Raw genomic sequence first — 26029 nt, forward strand, 5'->3', positions numbered from 1 at the left:
CAGGAGTCATCTTCAGCAACAGCAGCAGCAGCAGCCCGTCACCAAGTCACCACTTCAGCTGTTCTCATACACTCTGTCTTGCAACATCTCAACCAAAATTATGATGAGGCTGTTCAGAACATCCCTCCTTCCCATTCTCTGGTAACCTCCTCCCATCTGAAACCATGAGGCTGTTCTAACCACCACCCCAACTCACTGAAACTCTCAGGCTTTGCCACTCTTTCCATTGAGAGCTGGCAGGTAACATGCCCCTGACCTCACCCACGAACCTTATAGTAAATCTGGTCTAGCTACATCAGTAAACATTATATAAATATATCTTGCAGTCTAAGTAAAGATAAATCCACAGCCCAATCTTTACTAAAACAATAAATAAAAGTAGTGACTAATAACATGTATCTGTACATATTTGTTATCTGTGACGATGTGAAGATTTAACCCCACCATAAAGGTGTGGTTGGCATCAGTTTGTCCACTGGACAGTGCTCAGCTAGCCTCTGATCAGATACAGGTACCCTACAGTACTCAGCTAGCCTCTTGGTACCTACAGTACTCAGCTAGCCTCTGACCAGATACTGGTACCCTACAGTACTCAGCTAGCCTCTGACCAGATACTGGTACCTGCAGTACTCAGCTAGCCTCTGATCAGATACTGGTACCTACAGTACTCAGCTAGCCGCTGTTCAGATACTGGTACCCTACAGTACTCAGCTAGCCTCTGATCAGGTAATGGTACCTACAGTACTCAGCTAGCCTCTGATCAGATACTGGTACCTGCAGTACTCAGCTAGCCTCTGATCAGATACTGGTACCTACAGTACTCAGCTAGCCTCTGATCAGGTAATGGTACCCTACAGTACTCAGCTAGCCTCTGATCAGATACTGGTACCTACAGTACTCAGCTAGCCTCTGATCAGATACTGGTACCCTACAGTACTCAGCTAGCCTCTGATCAGGTAATGGTACCTTCAGTACTCAGCTAGCCTCTGATCAGATACTGGTACCCTACAGTACTCAGCTAGCCTCTGATCAGGTAATGGTACCCTACAGTACTCAGCTAGCCTCTGATCAGATACTGGTACCTACAGTACTCAGCTAGCCTCTGATCAGGTAATGGTACCCTACAGTACTCAGCAGGCATTTCTAGGTGTAGTAATACTTCATATGACTGGAGATGTGAACCAGTGGTAGTGGTACGCTCACACTGTTACACCTTTCTCACACTAGTATTAACTAGTTTTACAGTTGTCTGCAAAATGTCTGAAAAAAATTACTTCCATTTCTTTCTTTGCTATCAGACAAAACTCAAAATCGACAGGTCCTTTTCATTACTAGAGTTACAAATTAATAGATGTTTCCCCAGCTGTATGACCCCTGACCCCAGCTACATGAACTCTTCTGACATGAATCCTTGTGACATGGTCCTTGACCCCTTGCTACATGATCCCTGACCCCCTGTTTTATGACCCCTGACCCACTGCTCCTTGGCCCTTGACACCCATGTGACATGACCCACTCCATACATCCAGACACTTGTGTTACCTTCTGTCTCAGAACAAGCTCAGGCCTGCTGAAGACTCGGACTTAGTAAATATCTTTGTCAGTGATAATGGTGATGCCAAGATTGTTCATGAAACTAACTCATTTCAGAAATGATTCAACAGTAGCATATCAACATGGCTGACAAACTGGTGATCACTAGTAGAGCTTCGTCACAACATTGTAAAGCCAAAACAAGTCCATCACACAATGAATATTCCCCGATCATATAGCTATTCTGTCTTGGTCTTGGCTTGGGTGAGTTTGGGTTGGTCCACATATTCGCTGCCAAATGCAAACATGACAGTCAAGGCAATCACAGAGGCAGCTCCCCAGAAAAACACATACATCACTTGTTCACTGAAGTGTTCTGCAAAAGGAATGATAACAGAAATGAGACAAAGGGCCAAGTTTGTAATGCAGTGCTGCACTCAGCAATGTTCCAGATGAGGTCTGTTATTGATGGAGTATGAACCAGATAATCCAGTGACTAACATTATGAGTATCGATCAACAGATGTGAGATATCAACCAAGTCAGTGGGTGTGACCACCCATTAGCCACCTGTTACTACAAACATGGGCTGTTTGTACTGAAGCTACAACTCATCCCAGGCAAACCTATGTCCCAGGCAGCAGGGTACATCATGACGTACATGTGCCTCATACAGACCCTTTGGGTAGCTTTGGAGTCTTTAGATTAGATATAGCAATACAGCCTTACATATCAGATCATCTGCCTCTTGTAAAATGATGACATTATTGTGGCAGGCAGTACTTACCATCTGGCAGTGGGATGATGATGACATTATTGTGGCAGGCAGTACTTACCATCTGGCAGTGGGATGATGATGACATTATTGTGGCAGGCAGCACTTACCATCTGGCAGTGGGATGATGATGACATTATTGTGGCAGGCAGGACTTACCATCTGGCAGTGGGATGATGATGACATTATTGTGGGACTTACCATGGCAGTGGGATGATGACATTATTGTGGCAGGCAGTACTTACCATCTGGCAGTGGGATAATGATGACATTATTGTGGCAGGCAGGACTTACCATCTGGCAGTGGGATGATGATGACATTATTGTGGCAGGCAGGACTTACCATCTGGCAGTGGGATAATGATGACATTATTGTGGCAGGCAGGACTTACCATCTGGCAGTGGGATAATGATGACATTATTGTGGCAGGCAGTACTTACCATCTGGCAGTGGGATAATGATGACATTATTGTGGCAGGCAGGACTTACCATCTGGCAGTGGGATGATGATGACATTATTGTGGCAGGCAGTACTTACCATCTGGCAGTGGGATGATGATGACATTATTGTGGCAGGCAGTACTTACCATCTGGCAGTGGGATGATGATGACATTATTGTGGCAGGCAGGACTTACCATCTGGCAGTGGGATAATGATGACATTATTGTGGCAGGCAGGACTTACCATCTGGCAGTGGGATGATGATGATCATTATTGTGGCAGGCAGTACTTACCATCTGGCAGTGGGATGATGATGACATTATTGTGGCAGGCAGTACTTACCATCTGGCAGTGGGATGATGATGACATTATTGTGGCAGGCAGGACTTACCATCTGGCAGTGGGATAATGATGACATTATTGTGGCAGGCAGTACTTACCATCTGGCAGTGGGATAATGATGACATTATTGTGGCAGGCAGTACTTACCATCTGGCAGTGGGATGATGATGACATTATTGTCGCAGGCAGGACTTACCATCTGGCAGTGGGATAATGATGACATTATTGTGGCAGGCAGGACTTACCATCTGGCAGTGGGATGATGATGACATTATTGTGGCAGGCAGGACTTACCATCTGGCAGTGGGATAATGATGACATTATTGTGGCAGGCAGTACTTACCATCTGGCAGTGGGATAATGATGACATTATTGTGGCAGGCAGGACTTACCATCTGGCAGTGGGATGATGATAACATTATTGTGGCAGGCAGGACTTACCATCTGGCAGTGGGATGATGATGACATTATTGTGGCAGGCAGTACTTACCATCTGGCAGTGGGATGATGATAACATTATTGTGGCAGGCAGGACTTACCATCTGGCAGTGGGATAATGATGACATTATTGTGGCAGGCAGGACTTACCATCTGGCAGTGGGATGATGATGACATTATTGTGGCAGGCAGGACTTACCATCTGGCAGTGGGATAATGATGACATTATTGTGGCAGGCAGGACTTACCATCTGGCAGTGGGATGATGATGACATTATTGTGGCAGGCAGTACTTACCATCTGGCAGTGGGATGATGATGACATTATTGTGGCAGGCAGGACTTACCATCTGGCAGTGGGATGATGATGACATTATTGTGGCAGGCAGTACTTACCATCTGGCAGTGGGATAATGATGACATTATTGTGGCAGGCAGGACATTATTTGGCAGGCAGTACTTACCATCTGGCAGTGGGATGATGATGATCATTATTGTGGCAGGCAGTACTTACCATCTGGCAGTGGGATGATGATGACATTATTGTGGCAGGCAGGACTTACCATCTGGCAGTGGGATGATGATGACATTATTGTGGCAGGCAGCACTTACCATCTGGCAGTGGGATAATGATGACATTATTGTCGCAGGCAGGACTTACCATCTGGCAGTGGGATGATAATGACACTATTGTGGCAGGCAGGACTTACCATCTGGCAGTGGGATAATGATGACATTATTGTGGCAGGCAGGACTTACCATCTGGCAGTGGGATAATGATGACATTATTGCAGCAGGCAGTACTTACCATCTGGCAGTGGGATAATGATGACATTATTGTGGCAGGCAGTACTTACCATCTGGCAGTGGGATGATGATGACATTATTGTGGCAGGCAGTACTTACCATCTGGCAGTGGGATGATGATGACATTATTGTGGCAGGCAGTACTTACCATCTGGCAGTGGGATAATGATGACATTATTGTGGCAGGCAGTACTTACCATCTGGCAGTAAGATGCTGATGACAAACATTGCCATGGCAACCAAAAATATCACAGGTATCTATAAGAAAAGGAACAGCAGTAAGCCTTGGGTTAAAGGGTAAGTGAGTGAGTTTTACACCACTCAGCAATATTCCAGTTATATGGCAGCGGTCTGTAAATAATCGAGTCTGGACCAGACAATCCAGTGATCAACAGCATGAGCATCGATCTACGCAACTGGGATGTGATGACATGTGTCAAACAAGTCAGCGAGCCTGACGACCCGATCTCGTTAGTAGCCTCTTGCGACAAGAATGGGTTACTGGGTAGGACACTCTGTCAACTTACAGTTATATGAAGTGAGAACATGGCAGCTGTTTAAGGGTAGAACACACTGTCTGTCAACTTACAGCATAAAACTTCCAGTCCCTCTCCACCGTGAGAGGGGATGTTGAGGTCAGGCCCTCGGTCTCCTCCACCTGGTAGTTGCCAAGGAACAGGTCAATGGCATCCTGTAATCATCATCATCATCATCATCATCATCATCATCATCATCATCATCACACCACACCACACCTGTTTGGTCAAGGATTTTCAATAACTGTTTACAGAAGCATTGATGTCACGGCTAAGCACATTTGATTTCTGATGATGTTTCCTTGCACAACCTTGGAACTACACAAGGTTACCATTTCACACACACCTAAAAAAACACACGCACGTACGAGCACACACACACACACACACACACACAAACCCTAGACCTACGAAGATTCAGTGTGGAAATTAGTAATCAGGTACACACAGCTTGGTCCAGACTTAATTGTTTACAGACCATCGCCACATCGCTGGAATATTGCTGATTGTGGTGTTGAATATACAAACAAAACAAAATCACACAACTTCATGTTTCTGGTCTCTGACATTTTATGCTTTTGAGAAGAAGATTTATTTTTGTATCTAATCAACATCATCCCAGATGAAACCACAATTTCACTGAGGTGAACGAACCTGAAGTCCTTTACACCAACACACATCCACAATAAATCAACGGTGGACATGGCAAAAGATGATGGCAGAAGACTGAACACACAGTAGGATGCCTGCTTCATGTCTGTAGCAGTTCTCACCTGTCGGAAACCGTCCTGGAAGTTGTTGAGGAAGTACCTGATGAGGGAGTTCCAGCCATCCATCATCAGCCCCATCTTGGTCCTCCTCCCTGTCCTGGACAGGAAAAACACATTCATCATGTCACCAGCCCAGATACATTATTCTGTTCACTGTTTTTGTCAGTTACCAGAAAGTGTGGTGCTTGTTGCCAACTTGTTCATAAATGCTTGTTACCTGGTGAAATCTGTCTTCAAAGCCCCTGTTCCAGCATACTGCTTGGAGAGAGTGTCTGCATTGTCAGCCCAGACTGCAACACATGGGAGGTAACTAGGTCAGGATGTTCTCATCATTCAAACACTACAGCTTTCTGTGCCATTACATTACTTGCTTTTCTACATCAGAAGTATTTGGTAGCAATGTTGTGTTCTACCTAAATGGTAAATCATCAAAAGCTTGACACGCTGTGCCCTAGAAACTGGTCACAACACCCACCATTCTTGAAGACGGTGTCAAACTGACATTTCTCCGGGATCCGTTCTCCCTGAGCTAGTATTCCCAATCTCTGAAACCAAAATATTGACAGATTCTACAAAGATTCTAATGGAAAATTTATTTGGTAGATTGAATGGCACTTCCACAATTAATGTCTGCTGTTGACTCACAGCAAGCATAGTTTCCACTAGGTGAAAGCATAATGTGAATTAGGAGCAAGTATTATATCAACTAGCTACAAGCAGAATGTCATCTTGCTGCAAGCATATTGTCCTACCTGGAACTGGTCAAGCAGGTTATCTTTTGCCAGAAGACTCTGGACGACATTGGTGCGGTCAAGGCAGTCCATGCAGTTGGTTCGGAACACACCCTGTTGTGATGACAGCACACTACCGTCCTTCCCATGCATGAAGTACCTGCCACATGGACACAACCCTTCACTTATCACCAGAACAATGTTCCCCATGCATGAAGTACCTGCCACATGGACACTACCCTTCACTTATCACCAGGACAATGTTTCCCATGCATGAAGTACCTGCCACATGGACAAAACCCTTCACTTATCACCAGAACAATGTTTCCCATGCATGAAGTACCTGCCACATGGACACTACCCCTCACTTATCACCAGGACAACGTTTCCCATGCATGAAGTACCTGCCACATGGACACAACCCTTCACTTATCACCAGGACAATGTTTCCCATGCATGAAGTACCTGTCACATGGACACAACCCTTCACTTATCACCAGAACAATGTTTCCCATGCATGAAGTACCTGCCACATGGACACTACCCCTCACTTATCACCAGGACAACGTTTCCCAAGCATGAAGTACCTGCCACATGGACACAACCCTTCGCTTATCACCAGGACAATGTTCCCCATGCATGAAGTACCTGCCCCATGGACACAACCCTTCACTTATCACCAGGACAATGTTTCCCATGCATGAAGTACCTGCCACATGGACACTACCCTTCGCTTATCACCAGAACAATGTTTCCCATGCATGAAGTACCTGCCACATGGACACTACCCTTCACTTATCACCAGGACAATGTTTCCCATGCATGAAGTACCTGCCACATGGACACTACCCTTCACATATCACCAGGACAATGTTCCCCATGCATGAAGTACCTGCCACATGGACACTACCCTTCACTTATCACCAGAACAATGTTCCCCATGCATGAAGTACCTGCCACATGGACACTACCCTTCACTTATCACCAGGACAATGTTTCCCATGCATGAAGTACCTGCCACATGGACACTACCCTTCGCTTATCACCAGAACAATGTTTCCCATGCATGAAGTACCTGCCACATGGACACTACCCTTCACTTATCACCAGGACAATGTTCCCCATGCATGAAGTACCTGCCACATGGACACTACCCTTCACTTATCACCAGAACAATGTTTCCCATGCATGAAGTACCTGCCACATGGACACAACCCTTCACTTATCACCAGGACAATGTTCCCCATGCATGAAGTACCTGCCACATGGACACAACCCTTCACTTATCACCAGGACAATGTTCCCCATGCATGAAGTACCTGCCACATGGACACTACCCTTCACTTATCACCAGGACAATGTTTCCCATGCATAAAGTACCTGCCACATGGACACAACCCTTCACTTATCACCAGGACAATGTTTCCCATGCATGAAGTACCTGCCACATGGACACTACCCTTCACTTATCACCAGGACAATGTTTCCCATGCATGAAGTACCTGCCCCATGGACACAACCCTTCACTTATCACCAGGACAATGTTTCCCATGCATGAAAGTACCTGTCACATGGACACAACCCTTCACTTATCACCAGGACAATGTTTCCCATGCATGAAGTACCTGTCACATGGACACTACCCTTCACTTATCACCAGAACAATGTTCCCCATGCATGAAGTACCTGCCACATGGACACAACCCTTCACTTATCACCAGAACAATGTTTCCCATGCATGAAGTACCTGCCACATGGACACTACCCTTCACTTATCACCAGAACAATGTTTCCCATGCATGAATTACCTGCCACATGGACACTACCCCTTCATTTATCACCAGAACAATGTTCCCAATGCATGAAGTACCTGCCACATGGACACAACCCTTCACTTATCACCAGAACAATGTTTCCCATGCATGAAGTACCTGCCACATGGACACTACCCTTCACTTATCACCAGGACAATGTTTCCCATGCATGAAGTACCTGCCACATGGACACTACCCCTCACTTATCACCAGAACAATGTTCCCCATGCATGAAGTACCTGCCACATGGACACTACCCTTCATTTATCACCAGAACAATGTTCCCCATGCATGAAGTACCTGCCACATGGACACAACCCTTCACTTATCACCAGAACAGTGTTCCCCATGCATGAAGTACCTGCCACATGGACACTACCCTTCACTTATCACCAGGACAATGTTTCCCATGCATGAAGTACCTGCCACATGGACACTACCCCTCACTTATCACCAGAACAATGTTCCCCATGCATGAAGTACCTGCCACATGGACACTACCCCTCACTTATCACCAGAACAATGTGGCTGTAAATCTGCGGTATATTCAGATCTTTAAAGATTCTGTGAACTGAATGTTTATACATTCCTGTACACAATGTATTGTCATCCACGAGACTGCGTGTGGAATTTTTATAGGAAAGATTCAGTGTAAGGCACCTACCCAAACTGTCTCCTCTCCTCCGCCAACTTGTCTGTGAGTATTGACAGGCGATCCCATCTCATCTTGCTGCACTCCTTGTGGAAGTCAAATGACTCGTACCTGCGGTCAGAGATACAGATATAGGGCATACTTGACACAACCAGTAGGTATACTTGACACAACCAGATGGTATACTTGACACCAAGATGGTATACTTGACACAACCAGATGGTATACTTGACACAACCAGATGGTATACTTGACACACCAAGATGGTATACTTGACACAACCAGATGGTATACTTGACAAACCCAGACGGTATACTTGACACAACCAGACGGTATACTTGACACAACCAGACGGTATACTTGACACAACCAGACGGTATACTTGACACAACCAGATGGCATACTTGACACAACCAGACGGTATACTTGACACAACCAGTCGGTATACTTGACACAACCAGTAGGTATACTTGACACACCCACACGGTATACTTGACACAACCAGATAGTATACTTGACACAACCAGACGGTATACTTGACACAACCAGGTGGTATACTTGACACAACCAGACGGTATACTTGACACAACCAGACCGTATACTTGACACAACCAGACGGTATACTTGACACACCCACACGGTATACTTGACACACCCAACGCGGTATACTTGCACCCACACGGTATGCTTGACACAACCAGATGGTATACTTGACACAACCAGAACGTATACTTGACACAACCAGACGGTATACTTGACACACCCAAACGGTATACTTGACACACCCACACGGTATACTTGACACACCCACACGGTATACTTGACACAACAAGATGGTACACTTGAAACACCCAGACGGTATACTTGACACAACCAGATGGTATACTTGACACAACCAGACGGTATACTTGACACAACCAGACGGTATACTTGACACAACCAGATGGTATACTTGACACACCCAGGCAGTATACTTAACACAACCAGACAGTATGCTTGGTATTAGTGCAGAAGTCCTACATAACTCGGACATTGTAACATATTCCATGATGAAATATTGACCACAAAACCTGGCATTCCAGCAAGGTCTGTTTGTGAAGAGACCTGTTGGCTTAGCCTTCCAATCACCAATACACATATGATGTGTAAGATGCGATGCCCTTTGTTTGTCTTTTTCTTTTTGTCTACGTGTTTCGATTTATATTTTCAACAATGTGCTGTAAGAGGGCATTTCACTCACATACTATATGGAAATTATGTTTCAATATACATGTAGTATATGCAGGTGTAACACATGCTATTGGTGTACCTGATGTTAGAGTTCTGGGAGTTGACCACAGTCTGGGCAAAAGCTTGTTCCATTTGAAGCTCGTAGCCTTTCTGGTTGACCTGAAAAAATGAATAAATCCAAACTCAACTTTCCTGTTCCTGGACCAGAGCACCACGGAGTGCCATAGAGTACCACTGAAAGAACACCACTGGTGTAGACAACTGGTTAGATATAGAGCCATTGAAAGAACACCACTGGTGTAGACAACTGGTTAGATATAGAGCCATTGAAAGAACACCACTAGTGTAGACAACTGGTTAGATATAAACATTCACTTACTAAATTAATTAGCACTTGTTTCCCGTAGTTGTAAATCTGATCATCAAAGTGCCGCTGGAAACCATCCATCTAAAAATGAATGAAACTGTATCAGTATTTGCAAGTGATCTACGAAAACCTGCCAACATGACACTGTAGAAAACCAACAAACCATCTTCCCCTTGGTGGCAGGGGTGACTCAAGCATACAAAATATTGCCATTATCTCGTTTGGGATGCTTCCATGAAATCAGTAAAGTAGACATTGATCAGACTATAACTGATACCACCTGCAACACACAGATACAGATGCCGGGTTTACAGATGCCGGTTTTCCAGATGCCAGGTTAACAGATACTGGGTTTACAGATGCTGGGTTTACATATCCAGATACTGGGTTTACACATATTCAGTTTATAGATACTGGGTTTACAGATACAGGGTTTACAGATGCCTGGTTTACAGATGCCAGGTTAACAGATGCCAGGTTTACAGATGCCAGGTTTCCAGATGCTGGGTAAACAGATGCTGGGTTTACAGATGCCGGGTTTATAGATGCTGGGTTTACAGATGCCAGGTTTACAGATAACGGGTTTACAGATGCCGGGTTAACAGATACTGGGTTTACGTATCCAGATACTGGGTTTACACATATTCAGTTCATAGATACTGGGTTTACACATATTCAGTTCATAGATACTGGGTTTACAGATACAGGGTTTACAGATGCCGGGTTTACAGATGCCGGCTTAACAGATGCTGGGTTTACAGATGCCAGGTTTCCAGATGTCGGGTTTACAGATGCTGGGTTTAAAGATGCCGGCTTAACAGATGCCGGGTTTACAGATGCTGAGTTTATGTATCCAGATACTGGGTTTACAGATATTCAGTTTATAGATACTGGGTTTACAGATGCCGGGTTTACAGATACCGGGTTAACAGATGCCGGGTTTACAGATACCAGGTTTACAGGTTCCGGGTTTACAGATGCCGGGTTTACAGATGCTGTCTTTAAGATACCGAGTTTACAGATGCTTGGTTTACGTATCCAGATACTGGGTTTACAGATATTCAGTTTATAGATACTGGGTTTACAGATACTGGGTTTACAGATGCCGGGTTTACAGATACTGGGTTTACAGATATTCAGTTTATAGATACTGGGTTAACAGATACTGGGTTTACAGATGCCGGGTTTACAGATGCCGGGTTTACAGATACTGGGTTTACACATATCAGGTTTACAGAAGCTGGGTTTACATATACCGGGTTTACAGAAATTCAGTTTACAGATACCGGGTTTACAGATACTGGGTTTACAGATACCGGGTTTACAGATACTGGGTTGACAGATACAGATACTGGGTTTACAGATATTGGGTTTACAGATACAGATTCACACATGCTGGGTTTACGGGTACCGGGTTTACGGATACCGGGTTTACAGATACAGATAAAGATACCGATTCACAGATGCTGGGTTTACAAATACTGCATTTACAGATACCGGATTTACAGATATTGGGTTTACAGATGACAGGTTTACAGATGCCGGGTTTACAGCTGCTTGGTTGGGTTTTCAGATGCCGGATTTACAGATATTGGGTTTAAAAATGCTGGGTATACAGATATTGGGTTTACAGATACCAGGTTTACAGACACTGGGTTTACAGATGTAGGTTTACAGAGATGCTGGGTTTACAGGTACTGGGTTTGCAATTGCTAGGTTTACACATACCGGGTTTACAGATACAGATACTGTGTTTACAGATGCTGTGTTTACAGATACTGGGTTTACAGATACTGGGTTTACAGATCCTGGGTTTACGGATACCGGGTTTACAGATACAGATACTGGGTTTACAGATGCTGGGTTTACAGATCCTGGGTTTACAGATGCTGGGTTTACAGATACTGGGCTCACAGATACTGGGTTTACAGATACCGGGTTTACAGATGCCAGGTTTACAGATGCTGGGCTTACGTATCCAGATACTGGGTTTACAGATACTGGGCTCACAGATAGCAGGTTTACAGATGCTGGGTTAACGTATCCAGATAGTGGGTTTACAGATCCTGGGTTTACGGATACCGGGTTTACAGATACAGATACTGTGTTTACAGATGCTGTGTTTACAGATGCTGGGTTTACAGATAGTGGGTTTACAGATACTGGGCTCACAGATACTGGGTTTACAGATCCTGGGTTTACGGATACCGGGTTTACAGATACAGATACTGTTTACAGATGCTGGGTTTACAGATGCTGGGTTTACAGATACTGGGCTCACAGATAGCGGGTTTACAGATGCCGGGTTAACGTATCCAGATACTGGGTTTACAGATGCCAGGTTTACAGATGCCCGGTTTACAGATACTGGGTTTAAAGATACTGGGCTCACAGATAGCGGGTTTACAGATGCTGGGTTTACAGATACTGGGTTTACAGATACCGGGTTTACAGATACTTTTACAGATACTTGGTTTACAGATTCCGGGTTTACAGATGCTGGGTTTACAGATGCCAGGTTTACAGATAATGGGTTACAGATAATGGTTTTACAGAAAATGGGTTTGATTTCTTGATATTCACTTTCTTCCTGACGATCACTTGGAAGATGGTCACCACACTTATTATAGGGTGACCCTCTTTAGTACAGACTTGGAAATTTTAATATAAATTGTATATTTATATACTTATCCTATCTCACGACTTGCACCTCTCTCTCTTGCTTCAACTTTTAGTGGAACGACTGTAAACTTTTTTCCATGGGCCTCCTTGTCCATTCGCCCGTGCACTCCATGCTGCTCTCCTTAATTAGTTTCCTAGTTCCTAATAAAGCTTGCAGCATGCTCCACTAATTGCCCACGTGACTACTTTGAATGATCATTCTCATCTTGGAGCCAACGTTGGACGGCGGGCCGCAGTTTACCCTTCTGTCTGGACAGTGCGATCAGTTGGTCTTGGAGTTGTGTGGACTGATGACAACCGTAGATAGCGATGTACAAGGGAGGCCTGTTATGCATGCACGCAACTCCTTTGTTTGTAGTGGGTTCTCCGGAACCCCTTGGCTTACTAAGCACAATGACTCCAAGGAAGATGGGTGCTCCTGAGCGATGTGGTGTTCGGCCGCAACCTTGTACAAGACAAGGGACGCAACTCGGCAAGTAGGCCTCGCCTCGCCACGATTTACAAGGTACCCCCGTAATTAAAGTCTTGCGACTAGAATCGGGCCAGCCCCTGCTTCAAGAAGGCCCCCCAGACACCGACCGAGGCAGGTGAAAGAGAAACACAACTAAGCAACTCCAAGGTTTAACATTCAGTTCCGGGCAGCATCAAATTGACCCTCACTCCTTTGCCTAAGCTTAGTCAAAGGATGTGCCCAGCAACTTCGGAGGCAGAACGCAACGAAATCCACTGGAATTCGGGAGTGTCACACTTCACTGACGTAATTGCTTCTTGGAGTAGAGGTCAGTAAGCGTGAATGTCGAACACCTCTGCATCGTCATACTGATTGTGCCACAGGTCCGTAGGGCCACGCTAGGTGGCCGTATTCCGATGCCTTGGTATGGAGGCCAAGTGAAGTAGTTCTTAAACCCATATCATGAGAACAAAAGGTTGAGATCCAGTTCAACTTTTATTTAGTATATACAAGGAAGCAGTAACACGAATGCAGAACCGTACCTCATCTGCGTTGTTGGGCCAATGTAAGCTGCTGAGCCAGTACAGGAGGTCCGAACTGGTGTAGTCCCTGGACATCCGTAACAGACAGGTCTCGCAGGTAATGTGAAGAGAAGACTGTATCAGAACGCCAGAAGCATCTTCCATGATAGCGGTCAAGGAGCAGTTGCTATGGAGGGCCATCGTTGAGGCTAGTGCAAGAGTCTCATGAGGATTGGAAGCGGCTGGAGGAGGCAACCCTGCAAAGGTGTAGGCTCGCAGGATCGTGGAAGCAGCAAGAAAAACGTGTAGAGCCCTAACAAGGCATAGTGTTAAATCTTCATTATCATCAGGCCCAAGAATGGTGGACAACGGGGGAATGGTAAACATCCAGTCCGGTTGCCCTGGCAGTTGGTTTTACGCAATGAAGTCCCAGCGGAGACCCAGGAAAGCCTTGCCATGCTTCTTCCGCTCAAACCGCACCCGACTGACATCAAGCGCATGCAGTTCAGATATACGAGCAGCGGTATCCAAAGCTACAAGGAAGAATGTCTTGAATGTCACTTGTTCGAAGTCCTTGTCTTCTAAAGGTTGATAATCTGTAGAAATCATATGACGAAGGACGACGGACAGATCCCAGGCTAGAGGTCTGAACTTCCTGGACTGGTCAGAGAAATTAGGAGCGTAGTAGACTCTGCAACTTGGGAACAGCTGAAATCTTCGTGCCCGTGGTGGTAGCCAAAACCGAGTTAATGGCGGCTAAGTAGGTAGCTAACGTAGTACCCTTGAGTTTCTCAGTAGTGCGGAGATGCTGGAGAAACTCAGCAACGACCTGAGCCGAGGTGGAAGTGGGAGATGCAATTCCCCTAAGCTTGCAATAGTCTTCAAACTTCTTCCACTTGTTGTCGTACAAGGAACGGGTCAAAGTATGATGCGCTGAAATGATAGCTGTGGCTACTCAGGGAGAGTAGCCCTTAGCTATGAGAGACCTCTGAAGATGCACCAAACGTATAGATTGGGGGTCTGAGGTGACCCATGGCGCAGTTCCGAGTGAGGGTGAAGAAGTAGGTCGTCCCAGTTGGGAAGCGGTACTGGGTTTGGCTCTGCCAGGCTTCTTAGGTTGACGAACCAACTTCTCGCTGGCCAGAAGGGTGCGACCAAAAGCAGTAGTATGTTGTTGGTGGCCAATAGTTTCTGTATTACTTTTGGTAGCAGAGCTCGAGGGGGGAACACGTAGGCATTGAGACCCTCCCATGATATTGCCAACGTGTCGAGGTCCCATGCCAAGGAGTCTGGGATTGGTGATACGAACTTTGGAAGTTGGTTGTTGAACCTTGTGGCCAACAGATCTATTTGAGGCCGTGATAACGGGTAGATCATCGACTGAAAGATCTGGGGCAGTAACTTCCACTCTGTCGGGGACGGTCGGTTGGATCGGGACAATGCATCGGTGATCACATTCTTTACCCCAGGAATGTGTCTGGCTCTGGCTACGATGTTGAGTGAGAAGTTGAGTGAGTCGATGAGATGGAAGAACCTGATCGCCAATTGTAGCAGATTCGCCGAGCCTGTCGAGCCTAGATGATTTATATACCAAACCACTGTCGAATTGTCTGATTGGATCAACAGACTGAAAGATTGAAGCTCTGTTGCCCAATGTGAGATTGCTTGAATTACCGCCTTGAATTCCAGCTCGTTTTTATATGAGGAATATATGGTGGTCGAGGAAGTGAGCTCCCCAACCCATGAGGGATGCATCGACGAATAGGTGATGAGTCGATGCAAAGGGCATCATAGAGACTCCGGCACAAACATTCCGTTCGTCGAACCACCATTGCAGGACTGGACGAAGCGGTTCTGGAAGGCCAATTAGTTCCTTGGCGTTGTCGCCCTGAAGGTACGGGTGTAGAAATCGCTGTATAGGCCGAAGTTGGAGCTGGCCTCTGTACGTTAAGGCTTGAGCTGACGTCAGAAGGCCCAGTAGCTCTTGCCACTGTTGTAAGGTTCTCACCTGAGACAATGCTGGAGGAATGCATTGCTGAATCTTTTTACACCTGTCGTCAGGTACAAACATCATCCCCTGATGAGTGTCCAACAGTGCTCCGATGAATTTCTGAGTCAGTATTAGTTTCGATTTCGCAATGTTCAACAGCCACCCTAACTGTCTAAGCAGCGTGGTGGTGAACTGTAGCTGGCGAAGCAATACGATCAGATCCTGTTGAGCCTGGATGCAATCGTCTATGTAGCTTTCGAAGGTGAGCCCTTGAAAGTGGAGGAAGCTCGTTATGGGCTTGGTACTTCAGGTAAAAAGCCACGGGGCCGTGGAAATTCCAAATGGTAGGACTTTCCATTGGTAGTGATTCCTATCGAACACGAAGCGAAGGTACTTCCGGTGTTCTGGATGTATCGGAACGTGAAGATAAGCATCCTGAAGATCTAGGCTGATGAGGAAATCTCCCTTCTTCAGGATGGTGCATAAAAGGTTGATCGACACCATCCTGAAGTGAGGCGGTGGAAGCAGGAATTGGGCATTGAACAACTTCATATTCAATATGAGCCGGAGTTTGTTGGAATATTTCTTTGGAACCAAGAAGATGGGGCAGTAGAATCCTGGAGTGACGGGCGATGGACCTAGGAGCTCTATCGCGAGTTTGTCTAATAGCGTACCTATTGTGGATTGCAGAGTCTGAAGCTGGTCCACAGGATATGAGCGATGAGCCGGATGGGACGTCAGAGGTTGACTGCCAATAACGGTTGGTAGCTGATAGCCGTGAAGTAGCAGGTTGGTGACGTACGGATCTTTGAGGATGGTCCAATTTGGGGCAAAGATCTGCAATCTCTCGCCTACCGGAGTGCTGTAATTCGGAACGACTGGGGGACGGGAGGACGGGAGGAACCACCACGACCAGATCTGTTTCCTCTGCCACGGCTTTGAGTGGATGCACCACGGAAAAAGATTACATAAATCCAGATTGGTAGGGGTGAACTGTGCAGTTCGACGCTGTTTTAATGAGTCCTGGAGCTGTGACTTCTGTATCTTTAACAGTTCAATCGACACTTGAAAGTAGGTTTCTTAATCAACTTTATTAGATACTTCTTGGATGCTACCATTGAAGAGGGAGTCACTAAACCAAGGCTGGCGAAACAGTTCTGTTGTAAATCGCTCCTCCCATGAAGAGATGTTAAGGGGTCCACGTGAACGAAACAGCAAGAGTGTAGCCCAAAAAAATGAGACAACTGATCCAGGATAATTTGGAACTGGTCCAGAGCTAAAGTCATGTATCCTCGGATGTAAGCGTCTTGATCAGAGTAAGTATGCTCCAGAGCAGTGTTAACAGCGTCAACTGCTGCAATCAAGCAACTAATAGATGGCAATGTCTTTCTCACGGCTGAATCCATGTGAGCCAACTCTCGGTCCTCAATAAGGTAGGGCGAAGCAGATCGTTTGCCACACAGGGTTCCAATATCCTCATCAACTGTTGGAGCCGTAGAGATTTTTGTGAGGCAGTCACTTGGACATGAAAGGTAGAAGGATTATATCTGGGAGCAGAGAATCCGTCCTTAATTCGTATCAGGCTCTTGAAACCATTATCTACTTCGATGTGATCTGGATCGGTTCGGTGATCTGGATCTGTCAGGTGATCTGATTCCGAAGTTGTGATCTGGACCCGTTTGGTGATCTGGATCGGTTAGGTGATCTGGATTGATCAGGTGATGTGGATCGTAGTTGTGCTCTGAATCGTGACTGTGATCTGGAGAGGCACGGTGATCTAAATTGGGCTAGTGATGGTGATCAGGATCATGAAGGTGATCTAGATCGTTGTGGTGATCTAGAATGATGTGGCGATCTGGATCGGCGAGTAGGTGACGAAACCTGAAGTGTTGATTCATGATGAACGTCCCCCGGCGACGCTGTTGTAGCCAGCTCCGTCCGGTTCAATGAACTGTGGGGAGACAGTTGGCTGGTTGAACGCGGTTGGCCAGGCTCAAACAAACTGAGACAGTCGAGGGGATATGTACCAATGACCTGGATGATGATAGTGTCGATCTAAGGTCCCCTGGTAGTGTAGATGGGACAGGGAACACAGAATTATCAATCACAACCACCCGCGAGTGATGTGACGCTATGGAAGGAGGTGATTGATGCGTAGGTAATAGGTGCCGAATGTCCTCAGATAAGTAAGAATCTGATTAAGCGTCCATAAAATCCTCTTGAACCACAGACGTCGCTCTCTTGCGTCCCTATCGGCGATTCTCCGGCAAACACGAAGGTAGGCCTTAAAATCCTCATCTTTTAGTGAATTACACTTGCCACATCGTTTGTTCCAGTTACATTGTCCAATACAGTCACTGCAAGACGAGTGAGGGTCGAGGGACGAATAATTCATCTTGCATTGAGCACAAACTTTTCTTTTCCTTGACTGATTATCAGTTTTCCCCATGATGTTAGGGTGACATAATGTCCCTAATATACAGCACATCCACACAGTCGTGCGACAAGAAAGAGAATGATCATTCAAGGTAGTCACGTTGGCAATTAGTGGAGCATGCTGCAACCTTTATTAGGAACTATGGAGCTAATTAAGGAGAGCAGCATGGAGTGCACGGGCGATTGGACAAGGAGGCCTATGGAAAAAAGTTTACAGTCGTTCCACTAAAAGTCGAAGCAAGAGAGAGAGGTGCAAGTCGTGAGATAGGAAAAGTTTAAAAATATTGAGTTGTGGCGACCCCCTTCAGTACAGACATGGAGTCATGGTGACCCCCTTCAGTACAGACATGGAGTCATGGTGACCCCCTTCATGACAGACATGGAGTCATGGCGACCCCCTTCAGTACAGACATGGAGTCATGGTGACCCCCTTCATGACAGACATGGAGACATGGCGACCCCCTTCAGTACAGACATGGAGACATGGTGACCCCCTTCAGTACAGACATGGAGACATGGCGACCCCCTTCAGTACAGACATGGAGTCATGGTGACCCCCTTCAGTACAGACATGGAGTCATGGTGACCCCCTTCATGACAGATATGGAGTCATGGTGACCCCCTTCAGTACAGACATGGAGACATGGCAACCCCTTCAGTACAGACATGGAGTCATGGTGACCCCCTTCACTACAGACATGGAGACATGGCAGCCCCCTTCAGTACAGATATGGAGTCATGGTGACCCCTTCAGTACAGACATGGAGACATGGCAAGCCCCTTCATGACAGATATGGAGTCATGGTGACCCCTTCAGTACAGACATGGAGACATGGCAACCCCCTTCAGTACAGATATGGAGTCATGGTGACCCCCTTCAGTACAGACATGGAGTCATGGTGACCCCCTTCAGTACACACATGGAGTCATGGTGACCCCCTTCAGTACAGACATGGAGTCATGGTGACCCCCTTCAGTACAGACATGGAGACATGGTGACCCCCTTCAGTACAGACATGGAGACATGGTGACCCCCTTCAGTACAGACATGGAGACATGGCGACCCCCTTCAGTACAGACATGGAGTCATGGTGACCCCCTTCAGTACAGACATGGAGTCATGGTGACCCCCTTCATGACAGATATGGAATCATGGTGACCCCCTTCAGTACACAGATGAGTCATGGTGACCCCCTTCAGTACACACATGGAGTCATGGTGACCCCTTCAGTACAGACATGGAGTCATGGTGACCCCCTTAAGTACACACACGAGAGTCATGGTGACCCCCTTCAGTACAGACATGGAGTCATGGTGACCCCCTTCAGTACAGACATGGAGTCATGGTGACCCCCTTCAGTACACACATGGAGTCATGGTGACCCCCTTCAGTACAGACATGGAGTCATGGTGACCCCCTTCAGTACAGACATGGAGTCATGGTGACCCCTTTAAGAAGTACACACACGAGTCATGGTGACCCCCTTCAGTACAGACATGGAGTCATGGTGACCCCCTTCATGACAGATATGGAATCATGGTGACCCCCTTCAGTACACAGATGAGTCATGGTGACCCCTTCAGTACAGACATGGAGTCATGGTGACCCCCTTCAGTACAGACATGGAGTCATGGTGACCCCCTTAAGTACACACCACGAGTCATGGTGACCCCCTTCAGTACAGACATGGAGTCATGGTGACCCCTTCAGTACAGACATGGAGTCATGGTGACCCCCTTCAGTACACACATGGAGTCATGGTGACCCCTTCAGTACAGACATGGAGTCATGGTGACCCCCTTAAGAAAGTACACACCGCGAGTCATGGTGACCCCTTCAGTACAGACATGGAGTCATGGCGACCCCTTCAGTACAGACATGGAGTCATGGTGACCCCTTCAGTACAGACATGGAGTCATGGTGACCCCTTCAGTACAGACATGGAGTCATGGTGACCCCCTTCATGACAGATATGGAGTCATGGTGACCCCCTTCAGTACAGACATGGAGACATGGCAACCCCCTTCAGTACAGACATGGAGTCATGGTGACCCCCTTCAGTACAGACATGGAGACATGGCAACCCCCTTCAGTACAGATATGGAGTCATGGTGACCCCCTTCAGTACAGACATGGAGACATGGCAACCCCTTCATGACAGATATGGAGTCATGGTGACCCCTTCAGTACAGACATGGAGACATGGCAACCCCTTCAGTACAGATATGGAGTCATGGTGACCCCTTCAGTACAGACATGGAGTCATGGTGACCCCCTTCAGTACAGACATGGAGTCATGGTGACCCCCTTCAGTACACACATGGAATCATGGTGACCCCCTTCATGACAGATATGGAATCATGGTGACCCCCTTCAGTACACAGATGAGTCATGGTGACCCCCTTCAGTACACACGAGTCATGGTGACCCCCTTCAGTACACACATGAGTCATGGTGACCCCTTCAGTACACACATGGAGTCATGGTGACCCCCTTCAGTACAGACGAGTTATGGTGACCCCCTTCATGACAGATATGGAATCATGGTGACCCCCTTCAGTACACACATGGAGTCATGGTGACCCCCTTCAGTACACACATGGAATCATTGTGTCCACTGAAAATCGAAAATATAAGCTGAGGTGCCTTACATGATTCGTGGCACTGTTTATGACAGGCAGGGGCATCCGCTTGAGATTGGGTTTCTGGCTCCAGAACAGTGGGATGGAGCCCCGAGTCTGAAAACACAGTAAAAACAAAGTGAAACGGAGTCACCAGTGTAACTCATACTTACTAAGACCATGACAATTACAGTAACATCAGTCGGAGAATCTAGTAACACAGTGACATTGAGCCTGAATATGCCTGTACAGACGCATCAGGGTCGCTTTGTGTCAGTAGAAAAAAATGAGTAAATGTGATCCCCAATCTTAAAAAACTTATAGATGGTACCAATTTTCAAAAGTCAATCTTGATAACTGTTTCTTAATAGTTTCATTTATGTTATGTAAGAAATGCCTGTTAAAGGACACAAACCCCATTCCGTACCTTTGCTAAAACACAAGACATGATAAACAGTGTAACCCTTACACTGGCCCTACAGACATGATAAACAGTGTAACCCTTACACTGGTCCGACAGACATGATAAACAGCGTAACCCTTACACTGGCCCTACAGACATGATAAACAGCATAACCCTTACACTGGCCCTACAGACATGATAAACAGCATAACCCTTACACTGGCCCTACAGGCATGATGAACAGCGTAACCCTTACACTGGCCCTACAGACATGATAAACAGTGTAACCCTTACACTGGCCCTACAGACATGATAAACGGCATCACCCTTACACTGGCCCGACAGACATGATAATAATAATAATAAATGTGCATTTATAATGCGCGCAATCCAGACAGATATGCCTGCTCAAGGCGCTACAATGGGAATGTATAAAGATAAAAGTCAGGGAGTGTTGAGTGGAGTTAAATGTCACTATGATACTTGGAGAACATATGGGTCTTTAGTCTTGATTTGAATTTCTCAAAAGTTGGACACAGTTTCAACTCTGATGGAAGTGAGTTCCAGAGGATAGGGGCAGTGCTGGAGAAGGATCTGGAGCCAAATGTCTTCAGTCGATATTTAGGAACTTGGAGGAGATTTTGGTCACTTGATCGGAGTTTACGTGCTGGAGTATGTGGAGTCAAGAGTTCAGATAGATAGTCAGGGCTGGTGTTATGGAGGCATCGATATGTGATACAGAGAAGCTTGAACTCTATTCTAGCTTTTACTGGCAACCAGTGGAGGTCTCTGAGCACTGGTGTCATGTGCACGTGTCTTGGTGTTCTTGTGATGACCCGTGCAGCAGAATTTTGCAGCACCTGTAGCTTAGATAGCAGTTTACCACTGATGCCCTGAAGCAAACTGTTGCAGTAATCTAGTCTTGATGTTATTAGACCATGGGCAAGTACCTTTGCAGCTTCTGCGGTTATTAAGTGTCGAATGTTGCTGATGGATCGGAGATGATAATAACAGGTTCTACTGATGTGGGTAACCTGTTTCTCCATGGAGAGGTGTGAGTCCAGAAATACTCCCAGATCTTTAAGGTGGTCACTGAGAACTATTTCCGTGTCCGCTATCAGAATGGATTGTTCTTCTACTCTGGACAACTGTTGCTTAGTGCCAATCAGCATCACCTCTGTTTTTTCTTCGTTCAGTTTCAGCTTATTTGCTGTCATCCATGACTTTGTTCTTGCGCATACAATCAGATATGCGTTGGAAGGAAACCTGAAGGTTATTGAGTTTGAATTTGTCCATCATTTGTGTATCGTCAGCATATCCATGGTGAAGAAGCTTGAAGTGTTGGATGATGTTAGCCAGATTTGCCGTGTACAGCGTGAAGAGTATCGGACCTAAAACAGATCCTTGTGGAACACCACAGTGTAGTTTGACGAAATCGGATTTTTCATTGCCGATGATGACTGCTTGTCTACGATCTTCCAAGTAGGATGAAAACCACTTGTGGCAGTTACCACGGATGCCAGATTCAACTAAAAGACGGCTTAGGAGAACTTCATGGTCGATGGTATCAAATATCGATAAACAGCGTAACCCTGACACTGCCCCTACAGACATGATAAACAGCGTAACCCTTACACTGGCCCTACAGACATGATAAACAGCGTAACCCTTACACTGGCCCTACAGACATGATAAACAGCGTAACCCTTACACTGCCCCTACAGACATGATAAACAGCGTAACCCTTACACTGGCCCTACAGACATGATAAACAGCGTAACCCTTACACTGGCCCTACAGACATGATAAACGGCGTAACCCTTACACTGACCCTACAGACATGATAAACAGTGTAACCCTTACACTGGCCCTACAGACATGATAAACAGCGTAACCCTTACACTGGCCCTACAGACATGATAAACAGCATAACCCTTACACTGGCCCTACAGACATGATAAACAGTGTAACCCTTACACTGGCCCTACAGACATGATAAACAGCATAACCCTTACACTGGCCCTACAGACATGATAAACAGCATAACCCTTACACTGCCCCTACAGACATGATAAACAGTGTAACCCTTACACTGGCCCTACAGACATGATAAACAGCGTTACCCTTACACTGCCCCTTCATACATGATAAACAGCGTAACCCTTACACTGGCCCTACAGACATGATAAACAGCGTAACCCTGACACTGCCCCTACAGACATGATAAACAGCGTAACCCTTACACTGGCCCTACAGACATGATAAACAGCGTAACCCTGACACTGCCCCTACAGACATGATAAACAGCGTAACCCTTACACTGGCCCTACAGACATGATAAACAGCGTAACCCTTACACTGCCCCTACAGACATGATAAACAGCGTAACCCTTACACTGCCCCTACAGACATGATAAACAGCATAACCCTTACACTGGCCCTACAGGCATGATGAACAGCGTAACCCTTACACTGGCCCTACAGACATGATAAACAGTGTAACCCTTACACTGGCCCTACAGACATGATAAACGGCATCACCCTTACACTGGCCCTACAGACATGATAAACAGCGTAACCCTGACACTGCCCCTACAGACATGATAAACAGCGTAACCCTTACACTGGCCCTACAGACATGATAAACAGCGTAACCCTTACACTGGCCCTACAGACATGATAAACAGCGTAACCCTTACACTGGCCCTACAGACATGATAAACAGCGTAACCCTTACACTGACCCTACAGACATGATAAACAGTGTAACCCTTACACTGGCCCTACAGACATCATAAACAGCATAACCCTTACACTGGCCCTACAGACATGATAAACAGCATAACCCTTACACTGGCCCTACAGACATGATAAACAGTGTAACCCTTACACTGGCCCTACAGACATGATAAACAGCATAACCCTTACACTGGCCCTACAGACATGATAAACAGCATAACCCTTACACTGCCCCTATAGACATGATAAACAGTGTAACCCTTACACTGGCCCTACAGACATGATAAACAGCGTTACCCTTACACTGCCCCTTCATACATGATAAACAGCGTAACCCTTACACTGGCCCTACAGACATGATAAACAGCGTAACCCTGACACTGCCCCTACAGACATGATAAACAGCGTAACCTTACACACTGGCCCTACAGACATGATAAACAGTGTAACCCTGACACTGCCCCTACAGACATGATAAACAGCGTAACCCTTACACTGCCCCTACAGACATGATAAACAGCATAACCCTTACACTGGCCCTACAGGCATGATGAACAGCGTAACCCTTACACTGGCCCTACAGACATGATAAACAGTGTAACCCTTACACTGGCCCTACAGACATGATAAACGGCATCACCCTTACACTGGCCCGACAGACATGATAAACAGCGTAACCCTGACACTGCCCTACAGACATGATAAACAGCGTAACCCTTACACTGGCCCTACAGACATGATAAACAGCGTAACCCTTACACTGGCCCTACAGACATGATAAACAGCGTAACCCTGACACTGCCCTACAGACATGATAAACAGCGTAACCCTGACACTGCCCCTACAGACATGATAAACAGCGTAACCCTTACACTGGCCCTACAGACATGATAAACAGCATCACCCTTACACTGGCCCAACAGACATGATAAACAGCATAACCCTTACACTGGCCCTACATACATGATAAACAGCGTAACCCTTACACTGGCCCTACAGACATGATAAACAGCGTTACCCTTACACTGGCCCTACAGACATGATAAACGGCATCACCCTTACACTGGCCCTACAGACATGATAAACAGCGTAACCCTGACACTGGCCCTACAGACATGATAAACAGCGTAACCCTTACACTGGCCCTACAGACATGATAAACAGCGTAACCCTTACACTGGCCCTACAGACATGATAAACAGCGTAACCCTTACACTGGCCCTACAGACATGATAAACAGCGTTACCCTTACACTGCCCCCTTCATACATGATAAACAGTGTAACCCTTACACTGAAATCCTTTACACTGCCCTACAGACATGATAAACAAGCGTAACCCTTACACTGGCCCTTCAGACATGATAAACAGCATAACCCTTACACTGCCCTGCAGACATGATAAACAAGCGTAAACCCTTACACTGCCCTTACAGACATGATAAACAGTGTAACCCTTACACTGGCCCTACAGACATGATAAACAGCGTAACCCTTACACTGGCCCTACAGACATGATAAACAGCGTAACCCTTACACTGCCCCTTCATACATGATAAACAGTGTAACCCTTACACTGGCCCTACAGACATGATAAACAGCGTAACCCTTACACTGGCCCTTCAGACATGATAAACAGCATAACCCTTACACTGCCCCTGCAGACATGATAAACAGCATCACCCTTACACTGCCCCTACAGACATGATAAACAGTGTAACCCTTACACTGCCCCTACAGACATGATAAACA

At 46.2% G+C, this 26029-nt stretch overlaps 1 protein-coding gene across 2 annotated transcripts in view; it reads right to left on the minus strand.

Moving 5' to 3' along the window:
- Window positions 1–544: 544 nt before the first annotated feature.
- LOC124264802 (phosphatidylinositol-3-phosphatase SAC1-like) overlaps window positions 545–26029 on the minus strand; it is a 62776-nt gene continuing 37291 nt past the window's right edge. Inside the window, exons 8-19 of one of the 2 annotated variants that reach the window (XR_006895252.1) lie at window positions 21169–21255; window positions 10449–10517; window positions 10149–10228; window positions 8852–8950; window positions 6395–6533; window positions 6118–6187; window positions 5860–5932; window positions 5646–5739; window positions 4926–5027; window positions 4534–4594; window positions 851–1909; window positions 545–812 (exon numbers count right to left, since the gene is read on the minus strand). Coding sequence is in view for 1 of the 2 variants with exons in the window: in XM_046699592.1 (XP_046555548.1) it covers window positions 1773–1909; window positions 4534–4594; window positions 4926–5027; window positions 5646–5739; window positions 5860–5932; window positions 6118–6187; window positions 6395–6533; window positions 8852–8950; window positions 10149–10228; window positions 10449–10517; window positions 21169–21255 (1011 nt within the window). In the remaining variant the exon portion in view is untranslated. Of the gene's footprint in view, window positions 1910–4533; window positions 4595–4925; window positions 5028–5645; window positions 5740–5859; window positions 5933–6117; window positions 6188–6394; window positions 6534–8851; window positions 8951–10148; window positions 10229–10448; window positions 10518–21168; window positions 21256–26029 lie in introns of both variants that reach the window. The other variant, XM_046699592.1, reaches the window with a different exon arrangement.

Source organism: Haliotis rubra, unplaced genomic scaffold, assembly GCF_003918875.1.
Source record: "Haliotis rubra isolate DU_JTF1 unplaced genomic scaffold, ASM391887v1 Scf944, whole genome shotgun sequence".
NCBI classification, from domain to species: Eukaryota; Metazoa; Mollusca; class Gastropoda; order Lepetellida; family Haliotidae; genus Haliotis; species Haliotis rubra.